The sequence below is a fragment of the Triticum aestivum genome, chromosome 5B, assembly GCF_018294505.1.
Source record: "Triticum aestivum cultivar Chinese Spring chromosome 5B, IWGSC CS RefSeq v2.1, whole genome shotgun sequence".
Lineage (NCBI taxonomy): Eukaryota > Viridiplantae > Streptophyta > Magnoliopsida > Poales > Poaceae > Triticum > Triticum aestivum.
In genome coordinates this window covers 655,701,864-655,718,869 of record NC_057807.1, presented here as the reverse complement: position 1 = coordinate 655,718,869, position 17,006 = coordinate 655,701,864, and the positions used below count along the sequence as shown (strand labels likewise).

Below are 17,006 nucleotides of genomic sequence, written 5' to 3'. Positions count from 1 at the left end.
CTATTGATTGCACCTTATACAAAGGATGAAATAAAGAAAGCTCTTTTCTAGATAGGCGACGGGCTCCCTGATGTGGCCATCTATTACAGGTAGGGTCAAGGACCCATCATTTGAGACCCACATGTGGCCCATTACCATCGTAGGTAGGTCCCTGAACTGTGCCAACATTTGGATGTCTACATCAGGAAGTTCACTCAGACGACTCTACGGCACTCAGACGATCACACGTCACTCGGCTAATGGACCACCACTCGGACATAGAGGACAGGAGGACGTCGTGGGAGCTGCAACAGTCGAGGAATCCTAAGTCATCCTGGTTATTATTACCGCCCTGATTGAAACCTGAACTGGAAGCTCCATCGTGACCCGGCCCATGGAAACCGGATCCTGGGCCACCACCTGACCCACGGTCATACCGGAAGGCATTAGAGTTTTTAAATTCCTGCATAATGTAACAATCCTTCCAAAGGTGGTTAGCCGGCGCCTCCTTCGTCCCGTGTTTTGGGCAAGGCTGATTCAGCAAATAGTTTAAGCGATCCGGGTTAGGATTTGGAGCCCCATTACGATTCGCTGCTTTACCTCTGCGCTGCTGACCCTTGTCCTGTGCATTAGTGTTAGCCACAAAGTCCATGCTGCCACCCGCCTTACGCTTGCCTCCGTTTCCATGGCCCGCCGGTTTGTATTGATGCCCCTTAGAGTTGCTATTCTTTTTTCCCTTCCCTGCTTCGTCATCGTCAGTCTCGGGATCCTTGGTACTATCAGAATCAGCATACTTCACTAAAGCGGCCATGAGAGTTCCCATGTCATTACAGAACCGCTTCATACGCCCCAACTTCTGCTTTAGAGGCTTAAACCGGCAGTTGCCCTCCAGGGTTAAGATCGCAGAGTCAGCATTGATCCTGTCAGACGAGTGCAAGACTTCAGAAACGCGGCGTACCCAATGGGTTGTTGACTCTCCGTCCTCCTGAACACAAGCCGCCAAGTCTACTATGGACTTAGGCTGCTTACACATATCTTTGAAATTCTGGATAAACCGGGTCCACAACTGGGCCCATGAACTGATAGAATTAGGCGGCAGGCTTTTCAACCAAGTACGGGCTGTGCCTTCAAGCATCATGGTGAAGTACTTTGCACACGCGGTCTCATCCACATCCAGCATCTCCATTGCCATCTCATAACTCTCTACCCACGCTTCTGGAGATAAATCAGCGGTGTAATTTGGCACCTTGCGCGGGCCCTTGAAGTCCTTGGGCAGGCGTACATTGCGTAAAGCGGGGACTAAACAGGGCACTCCCAAGCTAGATGCGACCCCTGGCCCGGCAGAGGTGGTAGGACGAACCGGTGTAAGCTGGTCCGCCTCGTTCTGTGCTGCTAACTCGGCCTCCCTTCGTGCCCGGGCCCGATCCACTACATCCTGAGCGTCGTGAACACCACCGGCCGGGTTATTGCCACGGGACGCTTCACGGCCCCGCGCATTGCTTGATATGGCCGGTTCATCCAGGCACCTACTATAGCTCCGGCTTGGACGAGGTGTGGAATGAATCCGATCGCGGTTGTATGAATATGCCTCCTGTTGAATCAAAGCGGTCCGGAGAAGTTCCTTAACCCGGCGCGTCTCTATTGCTTGCGGAGAGTCTCCTTCGACCGGGATAGCTTCTAATCGCGCAGCAGCTGCGACAAGATTGTCCATAGGATTAGAATAATGACCCGGAGGTGTCTGGACCGGCGGAGGAGTCACAATGTTCTGCCGAGGAGGTTCCATCAGGCGGGGTTGGACCGTCGCTCCTGGCCCTGGTGCCTCGACTCGGTTTACCTCCAGGTGCCCCGGCGGATTACTGGTTCCAGCTCCCGGAGTGTGAAAGAGATTTCGAGGGTCGAACCCTAACGGCAGGCGTGATCTGTGCTTCCGCTTCAAGACTTCCTGTGATGCGTTTTGGTCGAGCATGAGCTTATAGGCCTGGGCGTCCAAAGCGGCCAGCTCTGCGGCCATCCTGTCCTTCTCTGCTGTCAGGTCGGCTTTGGCTTGTGCGATCTGCTCTCTCACCTTTGCAACCTCTGCATCATGGGCCTCCTGATCCGCCGGATTGGCCTCTGCCATAAGTACAGCTAGTGCATCAAACAGGTCAGACAGGACTTGAACCGGTGGGCGCACAAGGCCTCCTGCCCCTGCTGCCACTGCCGCTGCTGATCCGGAGATCATTGCTGTTGCGGTCGAGGAGTGATTCGCCGCCTGGGTACCGGCCATGAATATTCCAACCCGGTTGATCTGCTCAGGGGGGTCCGGAATACTGTCGTCATCGGAACAGCCCCTAATCTGGTTGTCTTGCAACTGGTACAATGATTCGGTCTCTCCGCTTGAGGACTCGTCGCCGGAATAGACGACGGTCTCGCTACCGTATTCTGACTCGTCCCCATGCTCTCCTCCGTGGATGACTCCCACGAAGGCACGCTTCACGGCCGGTTTAACCTGGGTAGATTTCGCACGCTGAGCCGTCTTGACGAGGTCGGTGCGGATGTCCGGCTCAGGCCCAGGCTCACCAATCTTGCCGATAAAAACGTGTATGCCACCAAAGGGGACCCGGTACCCGTACTCGATCGAGCCGGCTTCGGGACCCCATCCTGCATCGTCGATGTAGAGCTTGCCGCGATGACTCTTGGTCATCCGGCCCCTGGCATAGCCTTCGAGTCCTTTGAGCTTGCCCTCCAAGATCATCAAACCATCGTGCGATAGCCCCACGGTGGACGCCAACTGTCGTGGATTTATCACGGCAGATGTCCTTGTGAAAGGACTTAGTCGTGGAGCCATCGCTACGGGTTAACTTGAAGGGACTAAAGTGGACACAAAGACACAAGGGTTTATACTAGTTCGGCCCCTTCGATGAAGGTAAAAGCCTACGTCTAGTTGTGATGGAATTGATGTGGATTCGATGGCTAGGGAGCAAACAAGCTTCGCCTAGGCTCGAGTTGTTGTTGTCTGTCCTTGAACCGCCGCCGGGTCGTCCCCTTATATACACGGGTGACGCCCGTCGGTCCACAGAGTCCCACACCGGTTCATACTCGTATCCCGGTTGGTCTCTCTCTATTCCTAACTTACAATGCAAGTTTACAGTTCAAGCCGGTTTACGGCTACAGGTTCTAAACCGACTACAGGCCTTGGGCCTTCATCTGCTTAATCACCTTTACACTACTAATGAAGCTGACCCGGCCCAGGTAGGCCGGTTCACGCCCAGTGGTCATATCCCCAACACCAAGTACTCATCCAAGACCTACGGTTTCTCCAACAACCAAGCTTCAACGACTCCTCCAACATCTACATCAACCAAGCCTTCTCCAAGCAATGACGACAAGTCAAGTTACAAGAAAACTTCGGCAAGTTCAAGTCGTCTTCCTCCTACTACAAGCAACTTCAAGCCGCGTGCTTCATCATCTACTCCAACCGATGAGACCGTCAAAACAAGCTCCTTCAAGTGTTTCACTTGCGGCGGCCGAGGCCACAAGTCCTACCAATGCATGAACAAGCGCACCATGATCCTCAACGACGATGGTACATATGACTCCATGAGTGAAGAGGAGATGGAAGCCTTTGAGCAAGTGGCCATGCACCGGCGCGTGAATGAGGATGAGGATGATCAAGTCTTTTGTGATGAGGATTCGAGCCCCGCTCTCGTTGTCTCCAAAGTCTTGACTCTTCAACATCAACAAGAAGCAGACCAACGATGCCACATCTTCCACACAAAGGCCGGCATCAATGGAAGGTCCGTCAAGGTCATCATCGATGGAGGTAGTTGCCACAACTTGGCAAGTGAAGAACTATGCTCCAAGCTTCAATTAGTCAAGAGGAAGCACCCGCAACCATACAAAGTCCAATGGCTAAGTGACTCCGGCACTATACGAGTTGAGCATACGGTCCAAGTCTCCTTCAAAATTGGTGCATACGAAGACACTTTGGAGTGTGATGTGGTCGCAATGACCGTTTGCCACCTCCTTCTTGGTCGACCATGGCAATTCGACCATGGTGTCATCCACAATGGGCGTACCAATCACTATAGCTTCAAAATGAAAGGGAAGGAATATGTGCTACGACCTATGTCTCCTAGTCAAGTGATAGCCGACAAGCAAGCCACCAATCATGGAGAGAAGAGTGTGAAAGTGATCCAACCAAAAGTGAGATGAGAGAAGTGTGTGAGAACCCATCGAGTGTGGTGCACTTTGTCCTTGTGTGCAAGGATGGAGAACCAAAAACTAACACCTCTCACAAGCTACCTTTAGTGTTTCAATCTCTTTTGCAGGAATTCCAAGATGTTTTCCCCGATGAGCTACTCCGGGTCTACCTCCACTACGAGGCATTGAGCATCGAATAGACCTCATCCCCAGAGCGCCACTTCCAAACAAAGCTCCATACCGTGTCAATCCCGAAGAAACCAAGGAGATTCAACGGCAAGTACAACAACTCATCGACAACGGTCATGTACGTGAAAGCTTAAGCCCTTGTGCCGTTCCCGTTATACTTGTGCCTAAACCCGATGGAAGTTTCCGCTTGTGTTCCGATTGTAGACCTATAAATGCTATTACCATTCGCTATAGGCATCCCATTCCTCGCATAGATGATATGCTTGATGAGCTTAGCGGAGCCAACTTTTTCTCAAAAATTGATCTTAAAAGTGGCTATTATCAAATCCGCATACAAGAGGGTGATGAATGGAAAACTACTTTCAAAACCAAATTTGGCTTATATGAGTGGTTAGTCATGCCTATGGGTTTGTCGGAAGCACCCGGTACTTTCGTGCGTCTTATGCATCATGTGCTTCGACCTTACATTGGAGTCTTTGTTGTGGTTTACTTTGATGATATTCTTGTGTTTAGCAAAACCATGAAAGAGCATATTAATCATGTTAAATCTATTTTGCAAACCCTTCGCAAGGAAAGCCTTTATGCAAACTTGAAAAAATGCACGTTTGGCATTGACAAAGTGGTTTTCTTGGGTTTTGTTGTCTCCTCCAAGGGTGTCCATGTTGATGAAACTAAGATTGAGGCAATTAAAACTTGGCCCCGGCCCACCAATTTGCAACAAGTGCGCAGTTTTCTTGGCCTCACAGGATTTTATCGCCGCTTTGTGAAAAACTTTAGCACAATTGCCGCTCCTTTGCATGCCTTGAGTAAGAAGAATGCTCCTTTTGTTTGGGGATCTTTGCAATCCACCGCTTTTGATGAGCTCAAGTCTTTGCTTACTCATGCTCCAATTCTTGCTTTGCCCAACTTTGAGAAAACTTTTGAGGTTCATTGTGATGCAAGTTGTACCAGAATTGGCGGAGTTTTGATGCTAGAAAAACGAGCAATTGCATATTTTAGTGAAAAACTCTCCGGTGCTCAACTTAACTATCCCATTGATGACAAAGAATTATATGCTTTAGTGCGTGTGCTACATGTTTGGGAACATTATCTTAGACCTCATGAGTTTGTCATCCATACCGATCATGAAACGCTTAAATATCTAAAAGGTCAAACTAAGTTGAACAAGCGTCCTGCCAAATGGAGTGAATTCATTGAATCTTTTCCTTATGTGATCAAGTACATTGAGGGTAAGGAAAATGTTTTTTTTTTGACTATGAACAGTAGGATAAAACCCCACTACAATTTTTATTAATAAAAAATAAAAAGAGTATCTCTGAATCAAAAGAAAAAGAAAGAAAAGAAACTAAACAGCAAGCTAAGGAAACTAACCAAGACTAATAAAAAAAGAAAAAAGGAAAAAGATACAAACAAGGGCTTGAGGTGAGCCCCTGAAAGGAAAACTAAGATTAAAACTAAAGCTAAAAGAATGAGTCTTCAAGAGACTAGCAAGCTAGCCAGCCAGATGTTGAACTCGGCAGCATAAGATAAGGAAAATGTTATTGCGGATGCACTTTCATGCATATGCACACTTGTCACTCAACTTGAGTTGAATGTTATTGGTTTTGAGCATATAAAAGACTTGTATGAGCATGATCCTTCTTTTGCTACTCCTTATGCTAAGTGTTTGACACACACGTCTTGGGAACGATACTACATAAAGGATGCTTATCTTATGAGAGCTAACAAACTTTGCATTCCCGAGTCTTCTCTCCGTTTGCTCCTTTTGCAAGAGGCTCATGGAGGCGGACTCATGGGACACTTTGGACGCGACAAGACATTTGCCACACTCTCCAAGAACTACTTTTGGCCCAAGATGTTCCGCGACGTCTCACGCTTCACCAACCATTGCTCGACATGTCACAAAGCTAAGTCTAAAGCTCAATCCCATGGTCTTTACATGCCCCTTCCTATTCCTTATCAACCTTGGGAAGACATTAGCATGGATTTTGTACTTGGTTTGCCTAGAACTCAAAATGGCAAGGATTTCGTCTTTGTTGTTGTGGACCGATTTTCTAAGATGGCACATTTCATTCCTTGCAACAAGATAGACGATGCTTCACATATTGCCAATCTCTTTTGTAGGGAAATCTTGCGACTTCATGGAGTGCCAAAGACGATTGTCTCGGACCGCGACGTCAAGTTCTTGAGTTACTTTTGGAAGACCCTATGTGTAAAGCTCAGCATCAAGCTATTGTTCTCTTCGGCATACCATCCTCAAACCGACGGCCAAACGGAGGTGACGTACCGTACACTCTCCACTCTACTTCGCGTGTTGATCAAGAAGAACATCAAGGAGTGTGAGGCGTGTCTACCCATCGCCGAGTACGCCTACAACCGTGCAAGACATTCGACGACCGGCAAGTCCCCCTTCGAGGTCGTCTATGGCTTCAACCCGTTGTCCCCATTGGACATTCTACCTCTTCCTCTACAAGAGCGCACTAACCTTGATGCAAATGCCCGTGCAAGCTACATCAAGAAGATGCATGTAGATACAAGGCACACCATCGAGCGCCGAGTACAACGACTAGCGACCAAGCTCAACGTCAACAAGCATCCCATGATATTCAACATTGGAGACCTCGTGTGGCTACACCTTCGCAAGGACCGCTTCCCCAACGAACGCAAGTCCAAGCTTCTCCCTCGAGCCGACAGACCCTTCAAGGTGCTAGCATGCTACAACAACAATGCTTACAAGATCGATCTCCCACGCGACAAGTACAACGTGAGCGACATCTTCAACGTCTCCGATCTCTCCCCGTACCATGGTGATGAGGATTTCGATCTGAGGTCGGATCTTTCACAAGGGGAGGGAGATGATGCGGAGCATCCTTCGGTCATCCCCATGGACCTTCCGTCGCCTCACCAAGCACCAAGAGGACCCATGACAAGAGCACGAGCTCGAGCTCTCGAGATCAAGGTGACTTTTCTCCTTAGTAAAATATCATATGACCCTCTCGAGACATGGCTACTACCTCAATCCGGAATGTTGTGCATGATTAGGTACCAGGAGGACCCTCCCGAGGATGCACATGAAGATGGACAAGACCCCAAGTCCGAGGAAGAAGTGAACCAACGGAAGAAGGCAAAAGAAGCTTCCAGGCACCGGACATCCGGCCAAGGTCCCGGACATCCGGTCCCTGGAGATCCACACGGCCGGCCCCTGCAGAAGAAGGCTACAGCGACCGGACATCCGACCCCCCGCCCAGACATCCGGCCTCCCACCGGAAATCCGGCCTCCCGCCCGGATATTCGGCCCAGGCTTCCCGAATGCATCGAAGATGGCCCCAACAGCCCGGACATCCGGCCTAAGCACCGAACATCCGGCGCCTCCAGCCCGGACATCCGGTCACTCGTGAACCACCGGACATCCGGCCCGACGCCTGGACATCCGGCGTCCCCTGCCTGCGCGCAGCCTCTTTGGGCAGTGACCCATGTACCCCTTTGCCCCTTGACTATATATACTCCCTCCTCCCGTACGTTTTAGGGTTAGCGTTGATTTAGCTCAAGTTAGAGATAAAGCTTCGCTCATCCATCGGATCTCCTCCTCGTGAGAGACAGCGGCCTCCTCGGAGAAGATCCAATCGGATTCAAGACCCCCTCGTGGGAAGATCCCCTCGCGGATTCAAGACCTCCTCACGGAGAAGATCGGTTACCTATGTATCCTTACCTTTGTTGACTTTGGATCTCGTGTATCTCTTTGTGTTCGGTGATCTAGCACTCGTGTGATTGATTCTATGTCAGTTTCGTGATTCTCTCTCGTTTTCCCCGCGTTTCCCCTTCGTGCTTCCGTGTGTTCTTCGTGAATCCCCGTAGGATCCCCTCCAAACGTGAAAGATCGTCCACATAGGGTTCCGGCCTACATCACCGGTGCTGCCTCGGGGAGCGGAGCCGGTGTAGAACCGAAAGCAAAGAGGCAACGGCTTCCTAAGAAACTCAGGACTACTAGACTGGTGATCACAGAGGTGGACGACGACATTTTTGAGCCAAAGGCGCCCGAGGAAGCGCGTTGATGCTACGTCAATCAAATAGGTTGCATCGTACGGACAACCGCCACCATCAACGATGAGAAACTACAGAAGATAGAAAATATGAGGAGCTCCCTCCTAAAGAAGTTTCACCAGATATTCTTGTTCCCGGGACGGAATGAGAAGGATTATGAAGATCCAGACGAGGACCCGGCAATGAAGAAGATAAACAAACACGCCATGACCAAGTTTAGCGACGCGTTGGCCGCCTGGAAAACTCGAGTGAAAGCAAGGATCATCGACAAGAAGGAACCCTACTCCGAGATTGTAAAGGATAATCCGACAATCACGGAAGAGCAGTTTCAAATATTCAAGGAGGCTTGTGAGGCCGAAGCTGCCAAAAAAAGTCTAAGTACATGAAGGGGCTTCAAGAGAGGAACATTGGGAGCCACCACCTCGGAAGCCGTGGTTACGGCGGAAAGAGGTCCAAATGGGCCAAGGAGGACGCGGAAGCCGCGAGTCTGGGCATCCCAGACCCCTTGGCGGATTTCACCGTCCCGCAGGAGCATGACGTCCTGAGGGCCCGACACCGTTGGGACCCAGTGAAGAAGGTTTACGAGACAGCACCGGTCATTACGGAGTTCATGAGACTGCTGGTAATTTTAGTTTCTGATCAATTCGACTGGACACGTTAGTCATATTTGTAAACGATCCTTGTGCCTTTTGCAGATAGAGCAGCACCGAATTGCGGCCGAAAGCGACTCGCCGTCTGAGGCATTGGCGAGGCCCAATTGGGACACTCCATTCAACCGGGCGTTGAACATATTAAAACGACAACCAGTGGATACTCGACCGTCGTATGGACGCGTGCACGGTGTCGGAGACGGCGCCACATGGAAGAAGTACTACCGTGAGACCACGGAGGAGAGAAAGGCAAGATGAGGTTAACTGAAGAAAACATCGACAAGAAGGTTGAGATTGCGGTTGAGAAGAAATCATCTCAGACAGCCGCAACAGCGGTAGCTGCCGCAAAACAGGTGGTTGCAGATTTGTCTACTTCCTTGGTGACGGGCGTTTTCACTTGGACAAGGCAAAATCCAGAAAAAAAATGCAGAGGACTTTCCCCTTGCTGACTTCTTGGGAGCACCTGCTCCCACACCGGCTCCCGCACCTGCTCCCGCACCGGCTCCCGCACCTGCTCCCGCACCGGACGTGCTCGGTGGTGCTTCGTCTTTGGCTGAGCTCGATGCCCTCACGGTATCTATCACACCGGCCCCCTTCAATATAAATGTATAATCTCCCGTTTTCGTTGCCTTTCGGATGTCTCACGTCGTAGACTTTTCTTTGCAGGCCGACGAAACCCCATGCACCATATTGTACACCATCGGCAACCTGAAGGTGGACGTGGGGAAGGCGATGATAATGGAGCCGAATGAACCATTGTTCCACAGCCGGTCGATCCCTCCGAACGTCTTCAAGGTTTCCGTGGCCAGTGTCGAACCGGGCCACGAGAATTTGCCTCCTCCAATACTGCTGGTCGATGACGAGGAGACACCGCGGTGGCTTGGTGATTGTTGCAATGGGTGGCTCCTGTTGTGGCCAAAGAGTCTGCTTCGTCTGGAGGCGGTCGGGAGCACACCCATGAGCACACAGCCTCAGCAAGGTATGAACATCAACACCCCACCTACCCAATTAGCGTCGGGTGCCGGGTTGGGTTATAGCGGACGGGGTAAGGAGGAGGCTCCATTAGTCGCTAATGACGTCGCCATGGATGAGGATGAGGATGACGGTGGCGCTGAACAGTATGTCTATACTGGCGCCTCCATAGGGTTTGAGCGTCATGAGTCGGTGCCTGAATTGCCGTCTCAACGTATTATGGACGACCTTCCGGTAGTAAAGAAGTCTAGGAAGAGAGTGAGGAAAGGCAAAAAAGCTGATTCTATGATCCAGCCGCCTCAGCAGCCTCGGCTTCAGGACCGTATAGATATCCCCGATGCGGATAAATGGCATATCCCCGGTCAACCAATCCTACCTGCAACAGTGCTACAGGCCAGATTCGGTGATCTAAGGAGACTTCATGACGATGTGCTGCAGGTAGAGAAAGGCCTCATCGCCTCGACAGATCCAGGATACCCACTCTACGTGGTTAACGTTCCGCGGCAAATGTCATACGTCGACAGCTTCCCCGTGGATAAGTTCTTCCTCCGATTCGATTACATATTCGACATGTTTCACGTGAAGAAGCTGGATTTTACGTTTGTCCACCTTTATGTTTTGCACATGAACTACATCATCGGGTTTGAGCAGATATCTCATATCTGTGTCGCTGACCCGTACTACATGCACGAGGGCTTCTTGGGAGTCTGCGCAGAGCACCGTGTATACGCGAGGGAATACATCGTCAATTTCATGCTCGCCAATAAGGACAAGGGGGCGATTCTCGTGCCTTATCATCCCGTGTAAGTCATCCGCGCTGCTATCCTTCCTTCGATTTCAATCATTCATTTGCACGGTAGAGGCTAAGTAATTTGAGGTGTACTTATTTTGCGCAGCAGCGGGCGCGCCGTCCTCATCATCCTATACCCTCGATTCTCCCACGCTCTTTACTTGGACTTGTCGAAGAACATTCACAAAAAGGATTACACCCACGTTAAGGATGTTCTCGACAGTGCTATGTTTTATTACCAAGCAAGGGGTGGAGAGGTCAGGGACAAGAAGAGAAGGGGCGGCAGGGTCGCCTTCGGCCATAAGACCGACTTCTGCTGCATCCAGCAATCGAACAATTCTCTTAATGATGGATTCTATGTCCTACACCACATGCTGGAGTACAGATGGGATCACCAGAACCTTCGCATGTCACCTAGATCCGGTGATGCCCATATTCTGCAATGGGCAAAGAACGTAGGAGATATCGAGGATCATCGACTTCGAGCTGAGTTCTATCACATCCAGCGCGAACTTGCCCAAATCATCATGAAGGAGTTCGTCCAAAAAACAGGGTTGTTCTACGAAGAAGGACAAATGTCGCTGGAAGATGTCCGAACATGGATAGCCTCTCAGCGTCTCGACATGAAGCCTTTCACTAAGCTCGAGGACCATCTCCCTGACATGGATGGATGGCACGACATAGTGGAGTGATTGTCGATATATGACAATGTGTCTGTTTAGTCCAGACTTTCTGTATGACAAAACTTTGAGTTATGCACGGTGAAACTTTATTTGTGATGTAATTAAACCGTCCTCCTCCTCCACTAGCGAAGATCACTCTAGTTAGGGCATTTTGGGTACGATGAACTTTGTTATTTATGCTTATGATATGTTGTTTCTATTTTTGCCAAGTCTGTCTCTTTCTGTTGCTCAACTATATATGTTGCATATCATCGACTCATGTGACGATGCAGGTGCATAGATCATCGATGGCGAAGAAGTGCTACGCCAGGAGTATATATACGACGAGTGGCCAGAGTGTCAGGCCCAGGTGTACCGGTTTCTGGTTTCCGAGCAACAGGCAGTAGTTAGTTTAGGTTCAAGCTAATGCGAGAGAGGAATACGAACTCATGTACTCAAAGTGATAGCTCTTCTCGCGTATACCATTGTTTAGATGGATGACGATGTATTTGCAACTAATCGAGGACTTGTATCGCTATTTTTGAGATGATGATGAGAGACCACTTTGTGTTGGATGATGATTATGATGATGACATGATTTGATGAGACTAATTGTATGTATATGCTATGATTACATTTGTATGTGTATGATATGCCAAAGATTATTGTATAAAGCCTATTCAAATACAAAACAAATACAAAAACAAATATGCAGGAAAAAAACAAATAAAACTAGTAGTAGCGAGGGGGGAAATTTAGCAGTAGCACCGCATTACCAGTAGCGCTTCCCGGTAAACATCGCTGCAGATAATATCAGCAGCGCCCTTTTCTAAACAGCGCTACAGCTATTCATGTATAGCAGTAGCGTGGGACAACAGACGCTACTTAGCGCCTTATTAGTAGCGCATGTCCCCGCGCTACTGAGAGGCCCAAAACCCGCGCTGCTGCTAGGCTTTTCCCAAGTAGTGAACACCTAGTGTTACACCTGCGCCATAGCTAGGCTCCGCCCCTTATTCATACCCACAAGTACTCATTGTCAGGATTGTAACCCCGACAGTTTGCGCCCACCGTGGGGCTAGGCGTCTAGCAAAGTTTCACATCGTATGTGGTTTTTTTCACCATCATGTCAGTCGGCAGAGAAATCCATTTCGAGGCACTTTCCTTCATCTCCGACGACTCAGCGTGGCTTCGCGAGGCCCCACTGGATGTGGAGGCATTGTCCATCTGCGGCGTGGCGTATGTCCGCGCATCGACCTATGGAGTCCTTGTCCTACGGCCCACGACTCCGTACCGAGTGGCCACTCGCCCCACCATCGCACGTCGCCGCAAGCATTCCTGACGCTCATGGATGCAGCGCTAGATCAAGCACACTATGGCCACCCAAGCTGCAGTTGAACATGTGGTGGCCCTCGAGTTCGACAAGCCTGCTCTCGACCTATCCAGTGGGTCATTCGACGATTCCTCTAGGGATTCCGAATGCGAAAGTGTCGAGTCAACCACCAAAATTCTCATCGCGGACAACTTCGAGCGCCATATGACCCCTGGGTTCACGGACGCTCAAAGTGGCCGCATAGGAGTGTCACACGGCAACACCGACAGCGATGCCGCGGGCCACGAGCCATATATGCCCCAAGCTCTCACCCTGGAGCAGCGGGACGAGCTTTGTCGCAGGAATGACCAGCTCCTCAACACCCCCATCACAGGGATGACACCCGAGGCATTGGCCATGGAGTCAACTCGCCAGGCCACTTTGGACGAGCGTGATCTCCTTGAACGGCTTCAGAGGGAGATGGACGAACGCAAGCGCCGTCAACCCAGTTCCAGTCGGCACAAGCGCCGGCTCTACTTGAGTGACCAGCCTCGTAAGTACCAAGTCCTAAGTACTCCACTGCAAAATCTAGTTGCCGCCACTCGGATCGCAGATTCCATCCAGCCCCCTACTCTTCAACCAGACAAGGGATTCAGCAGATCCAGACACTCCTCAAGACAACACTGTCGCAGAATGCAGCGTTGTCCCAATCCAAAGACCGGATCCATAGTGCATCTGTGTGTGCGAAGACCGTTCAGTCGGCTCATAGCCCACTCGACTCAGGTAGGTGCCGAGCCACTTCCTCCAGAGATCTTCATGAATATCGGTGGCGCGATCGAGTTGCGTCGCCCCAGCGCAACGGCGACTACGATCGTGCCCTGATGCCTCCACCACTAGATATGGCGTACAGGCGCCAGCCCGGACACACGACGGTGACCACAGACCGAGTCCTTCTCGTCCCGCGAGAGACACTCGAGACCCGCTATTCAACGTGAGATCCTTTTCGCTCAGAACCTGGTCGACAGAGGCCGGGCCCTGTGAGAAGGCCAAGATCACGACGTACCGAGTGGTTTCGTACCATCAGGTCCGGAGTGCTTAAGCTATTACATACGAGTTGCTGAGATACCCAACAACTTTAGGTTGGCCACGGGGATCAGTAAATTCACTCGCGAGACCAAGCCTGAGATATGGCTGGAAGATTACCGAGTGTCAGTCCAAATCGGCGGCAGCAACGACAATGTAGCCATGAAGCATTTGTCACTGATGCTAGAAGGCTCCACTCGGGCTTGGCTTACTCATCTCCCGCTAGGTAACATAATGTGTTGGGACGACCTGGCGAGAGTATTCTTCAAAACTTTTGAAGGCACTTACAAGAGACTGGGTGGCCTAGCCGAGTTGCAGCATTGTGTGCAGAAGCAGAATGAGGTTGTCCAAGAGTTTATTAAGCGGTGGACCACCCTACACAATACAGTGGAGAACATCACCTAGCAGTAGGCAATCTATGCCTTCAAGGCCGGAGTTATATACCGGGAGCTGAACATGAAGTTCGGCCGAACTGAGACCCCGACTCTCAGTCGAGCTATGGAGATAGCCAACCGGTACGTCAATGGTGAAGAGGAAGACCGACTGAGGAACTGCAAAAGCCGAGCGGAGGACGCTCATTAGTCGGACAACAAGGGCAAGAAGCACAAGCAGAAGGCGGATGCTGGAGGGAGCGCCGAGGCTGCGGCTCTGGCAGCCAAGGCAAAAACCAAGGCTCCCAAAAGCAAAAGAAATTTTGAAAGGGGAAAAGGCAAGTCACCATGAAGAGCGACATCCTCGACCAACTCTGTCTGATCCACATGAAAAAAGACAAGAAGGGCAATTTGATTTTGCCCAAGCACACCACTAGGGAGTGCCGGCAGAGTGACATGTCCTGCTGTATTCTATAGGATTACAAAACTACATAAATTTAGATAGAAAAGTATTTGATACCGCAGAGAAAAGAAATAAAGTTTTATAAGAGGTTTGAGTAGATGGAATTCTTTTCCCCTCAAAATAGAGTACAAATGAAGTATATGAAGGAAAAAAACCTTAGGACTGCAATACTACGAATCAAATCCCTAAGGATTGGAATCTCCCAAACAGTTTTTTGGCTGATTGGCTTGTATACAAAGTACGATCAGATGTCTTGAGCGACTAATTTTTAATTAAGTATCTAATGACTGGCTGCTTTGCATCAATAAGCTCATGATACCGCTTTTTGGGAAGGATATTAATTATTAGCCAATACTAGTAACACATCTTTAATGGGGTTTGTATATTAACCGAGAAACAACACATAACATTGCATACAATTTTTGTTTTCTTATCTTTAGATTGATCTATGAGAAAGTTAACATCTCAGTGACGACGTTAGTCCTCGTCGAGTTAACAGCATAAAACCACCACATTGAAGGCAAACGCACTATGTTTATAATTTTGTTTACAATTTTGTCCTCGTCGAGTTTACAATTTTGTTTGGCAAACACACTATGTTTACGATAAACTTTTTGCCTAAACCACTGACCGGCGGATGAGAATACTAAAGCACGTTCATGGGTTCCACTTTTTGCCGATATGGCGTAATGGTCGCGAGAGATAGCGTTGTGGCATGTCCTGCGCATCACCAAGGTGGTGGCATGATTAGTAACATGACCGACGAACAATGTTACAACAATTCATTCGACAATCAAAGGAATCCACATTCTATAAAATAATTATTTATTTATTTAGGGAGCGAGAGGATTAGCCACGTGACCAAGAAACAACACTGCGTCTGTCCCATCCTCTACCACGGCAAATAAGAAAGGCCGATCGGCCACAAAATCTACTCCATACCCTGGTGCTGCACTACCAAACCCGACGATGGCCGTGGCAGCGGCGGCCACGGTGCCAACTTCATCCACCTCGATAGTGGCCTTGTGGTACACCGCGTTGATGGAAAGCCCTTCCCCGCCGGTCATCATGCCCGAGAAGTCGCCGCCTTCGAAAGCCCTAGTGACACCAAGCTTCCGCATGTCGGATGACAGTTCGAACTTGGACGTGAACTTGAACTTTGGGACCATGAACCGCCCGACTGGAACCTTCACTGTCGGCGTGTGCGTCTTGATGAACTCCGGCGTTGACACGGCCTTGTCGTACAGATCGGCGATCTCAGTCTCGCTGTCCGGTAGTAGGATAAGCATGTAGAATTCAGCTTGCTGCTGCACGTCGTTCTTGTACGGCAGCTTGAGGGCCGTGAAGCCCGGGTAGACCGCGATGTGCTGTGATTCGCTTGTCGTCATGGATGGCACGCGCACGGTGATGCCGCCTGGGATGTGGAACGGCGCGGTAGAGACGTCGAACGGCTGTGTCCACGCCCCTTTGAACTAGAGAGCGTTGGCGAGGACGACCGCCGTGCCGGAGCCGACGGAGCCCGGAGGCAGGACTTCGAGGATGTGCTTGTTGGTCGCGTCCGCCACGAAGGCGTTCACGCGCTGCCTCGCCTGCTCGGCCCCCGACACGAAGTCCACGGATTCTGCCGTGGCGTTGTACCGCGACGCGGCGATGGCCGTGAACTCTGGCTTGAGCGCCAGCATCCGGTCCACCCACACGCCGCTGGCGAAGGACGTCTGCGCTATGCCGTTGAGCCTGCCGACGAGCTTGGTCGCCGCCGCGCGGTGCAGCTCGTTGAGCGACGCCGACCCGAGGAACCGCAGGAGCTCGTTAAGCGTGTCGCCCCGCGCGCCCGCGGCCACCTTCGCGAGCGCCGCGTGGATGGACAGCGGCGAGATGACGAAGTTGCGCGCCGTGCCGCCTTCCGCCCGGACGCCGGCCTCCCTGGCGAGGGCCAAGCACGATGCGTTTCTGGAGGCGGAGTCGACACCAGGAGCTGGAGGCGCCTCGGCGAACAGGGTCGAGCTGAGGCGCCATGCGGCCAACAGGGTCAAGCAGAACAAGAACTTCCCGAAGGGCGACATCGGAATCGCTGTTTTGGGACGGAGGGAGTACGATGGAAGCGTGTAACCCCTGAGGCCCGCTTGTGGTCTGTATTAATAAGAGAACAGCCGTGGCTTACACGAAAGGAGATCGCTATAGGATTCATCATGGAATTACAGAAGGTCGGTAGAAGAGTTAGACCAGAACAAGAGATAGAATCCAATACGAGTACACGTTAAACACCTCTCCTATCTCGCGTCTACCAGGGATCAAATCCAGTTTTGACTCTCTAT

At 50.7% G+C, this 17,006-nt stretch overlaps 1 protein-coding gene across 1 annotated transcript; it reads right to left on the bottom strand.

Moving 5' to 3' along the window:
* Positions 1 to 15,472: 15,472 nt before the first annotated feature.
* LOC123117441 (putative serpin-Z12) lies at positions 15,473 to 16,774 on the bottom strand. Its single transcript, XM_044538195.1, has one exon. It carries the CDS (start codon positions 16,752 to 16,754, stop codon positions 16,164 to 16,166), a length of 591 nt encoding a protein of 196 aa, XP_044394130.1. The 5' UTR covers positions 16,755 to 16,774; the 3' UTR covers positions 15,473 to 16,163.
* Between the last annotated feature and the right edge of the window lie 232 nt (positions 16,775 to 17,006).

Coding starts and splice junctions, on each gene's coding strand:
- LOC123117441 (XM_044538195.1), bottom strand. CDS start 16,754: ATGTCGCCCTTCGGGAAGTTCTTGTTCTGCTTGACCCTGTTGGCCGCA.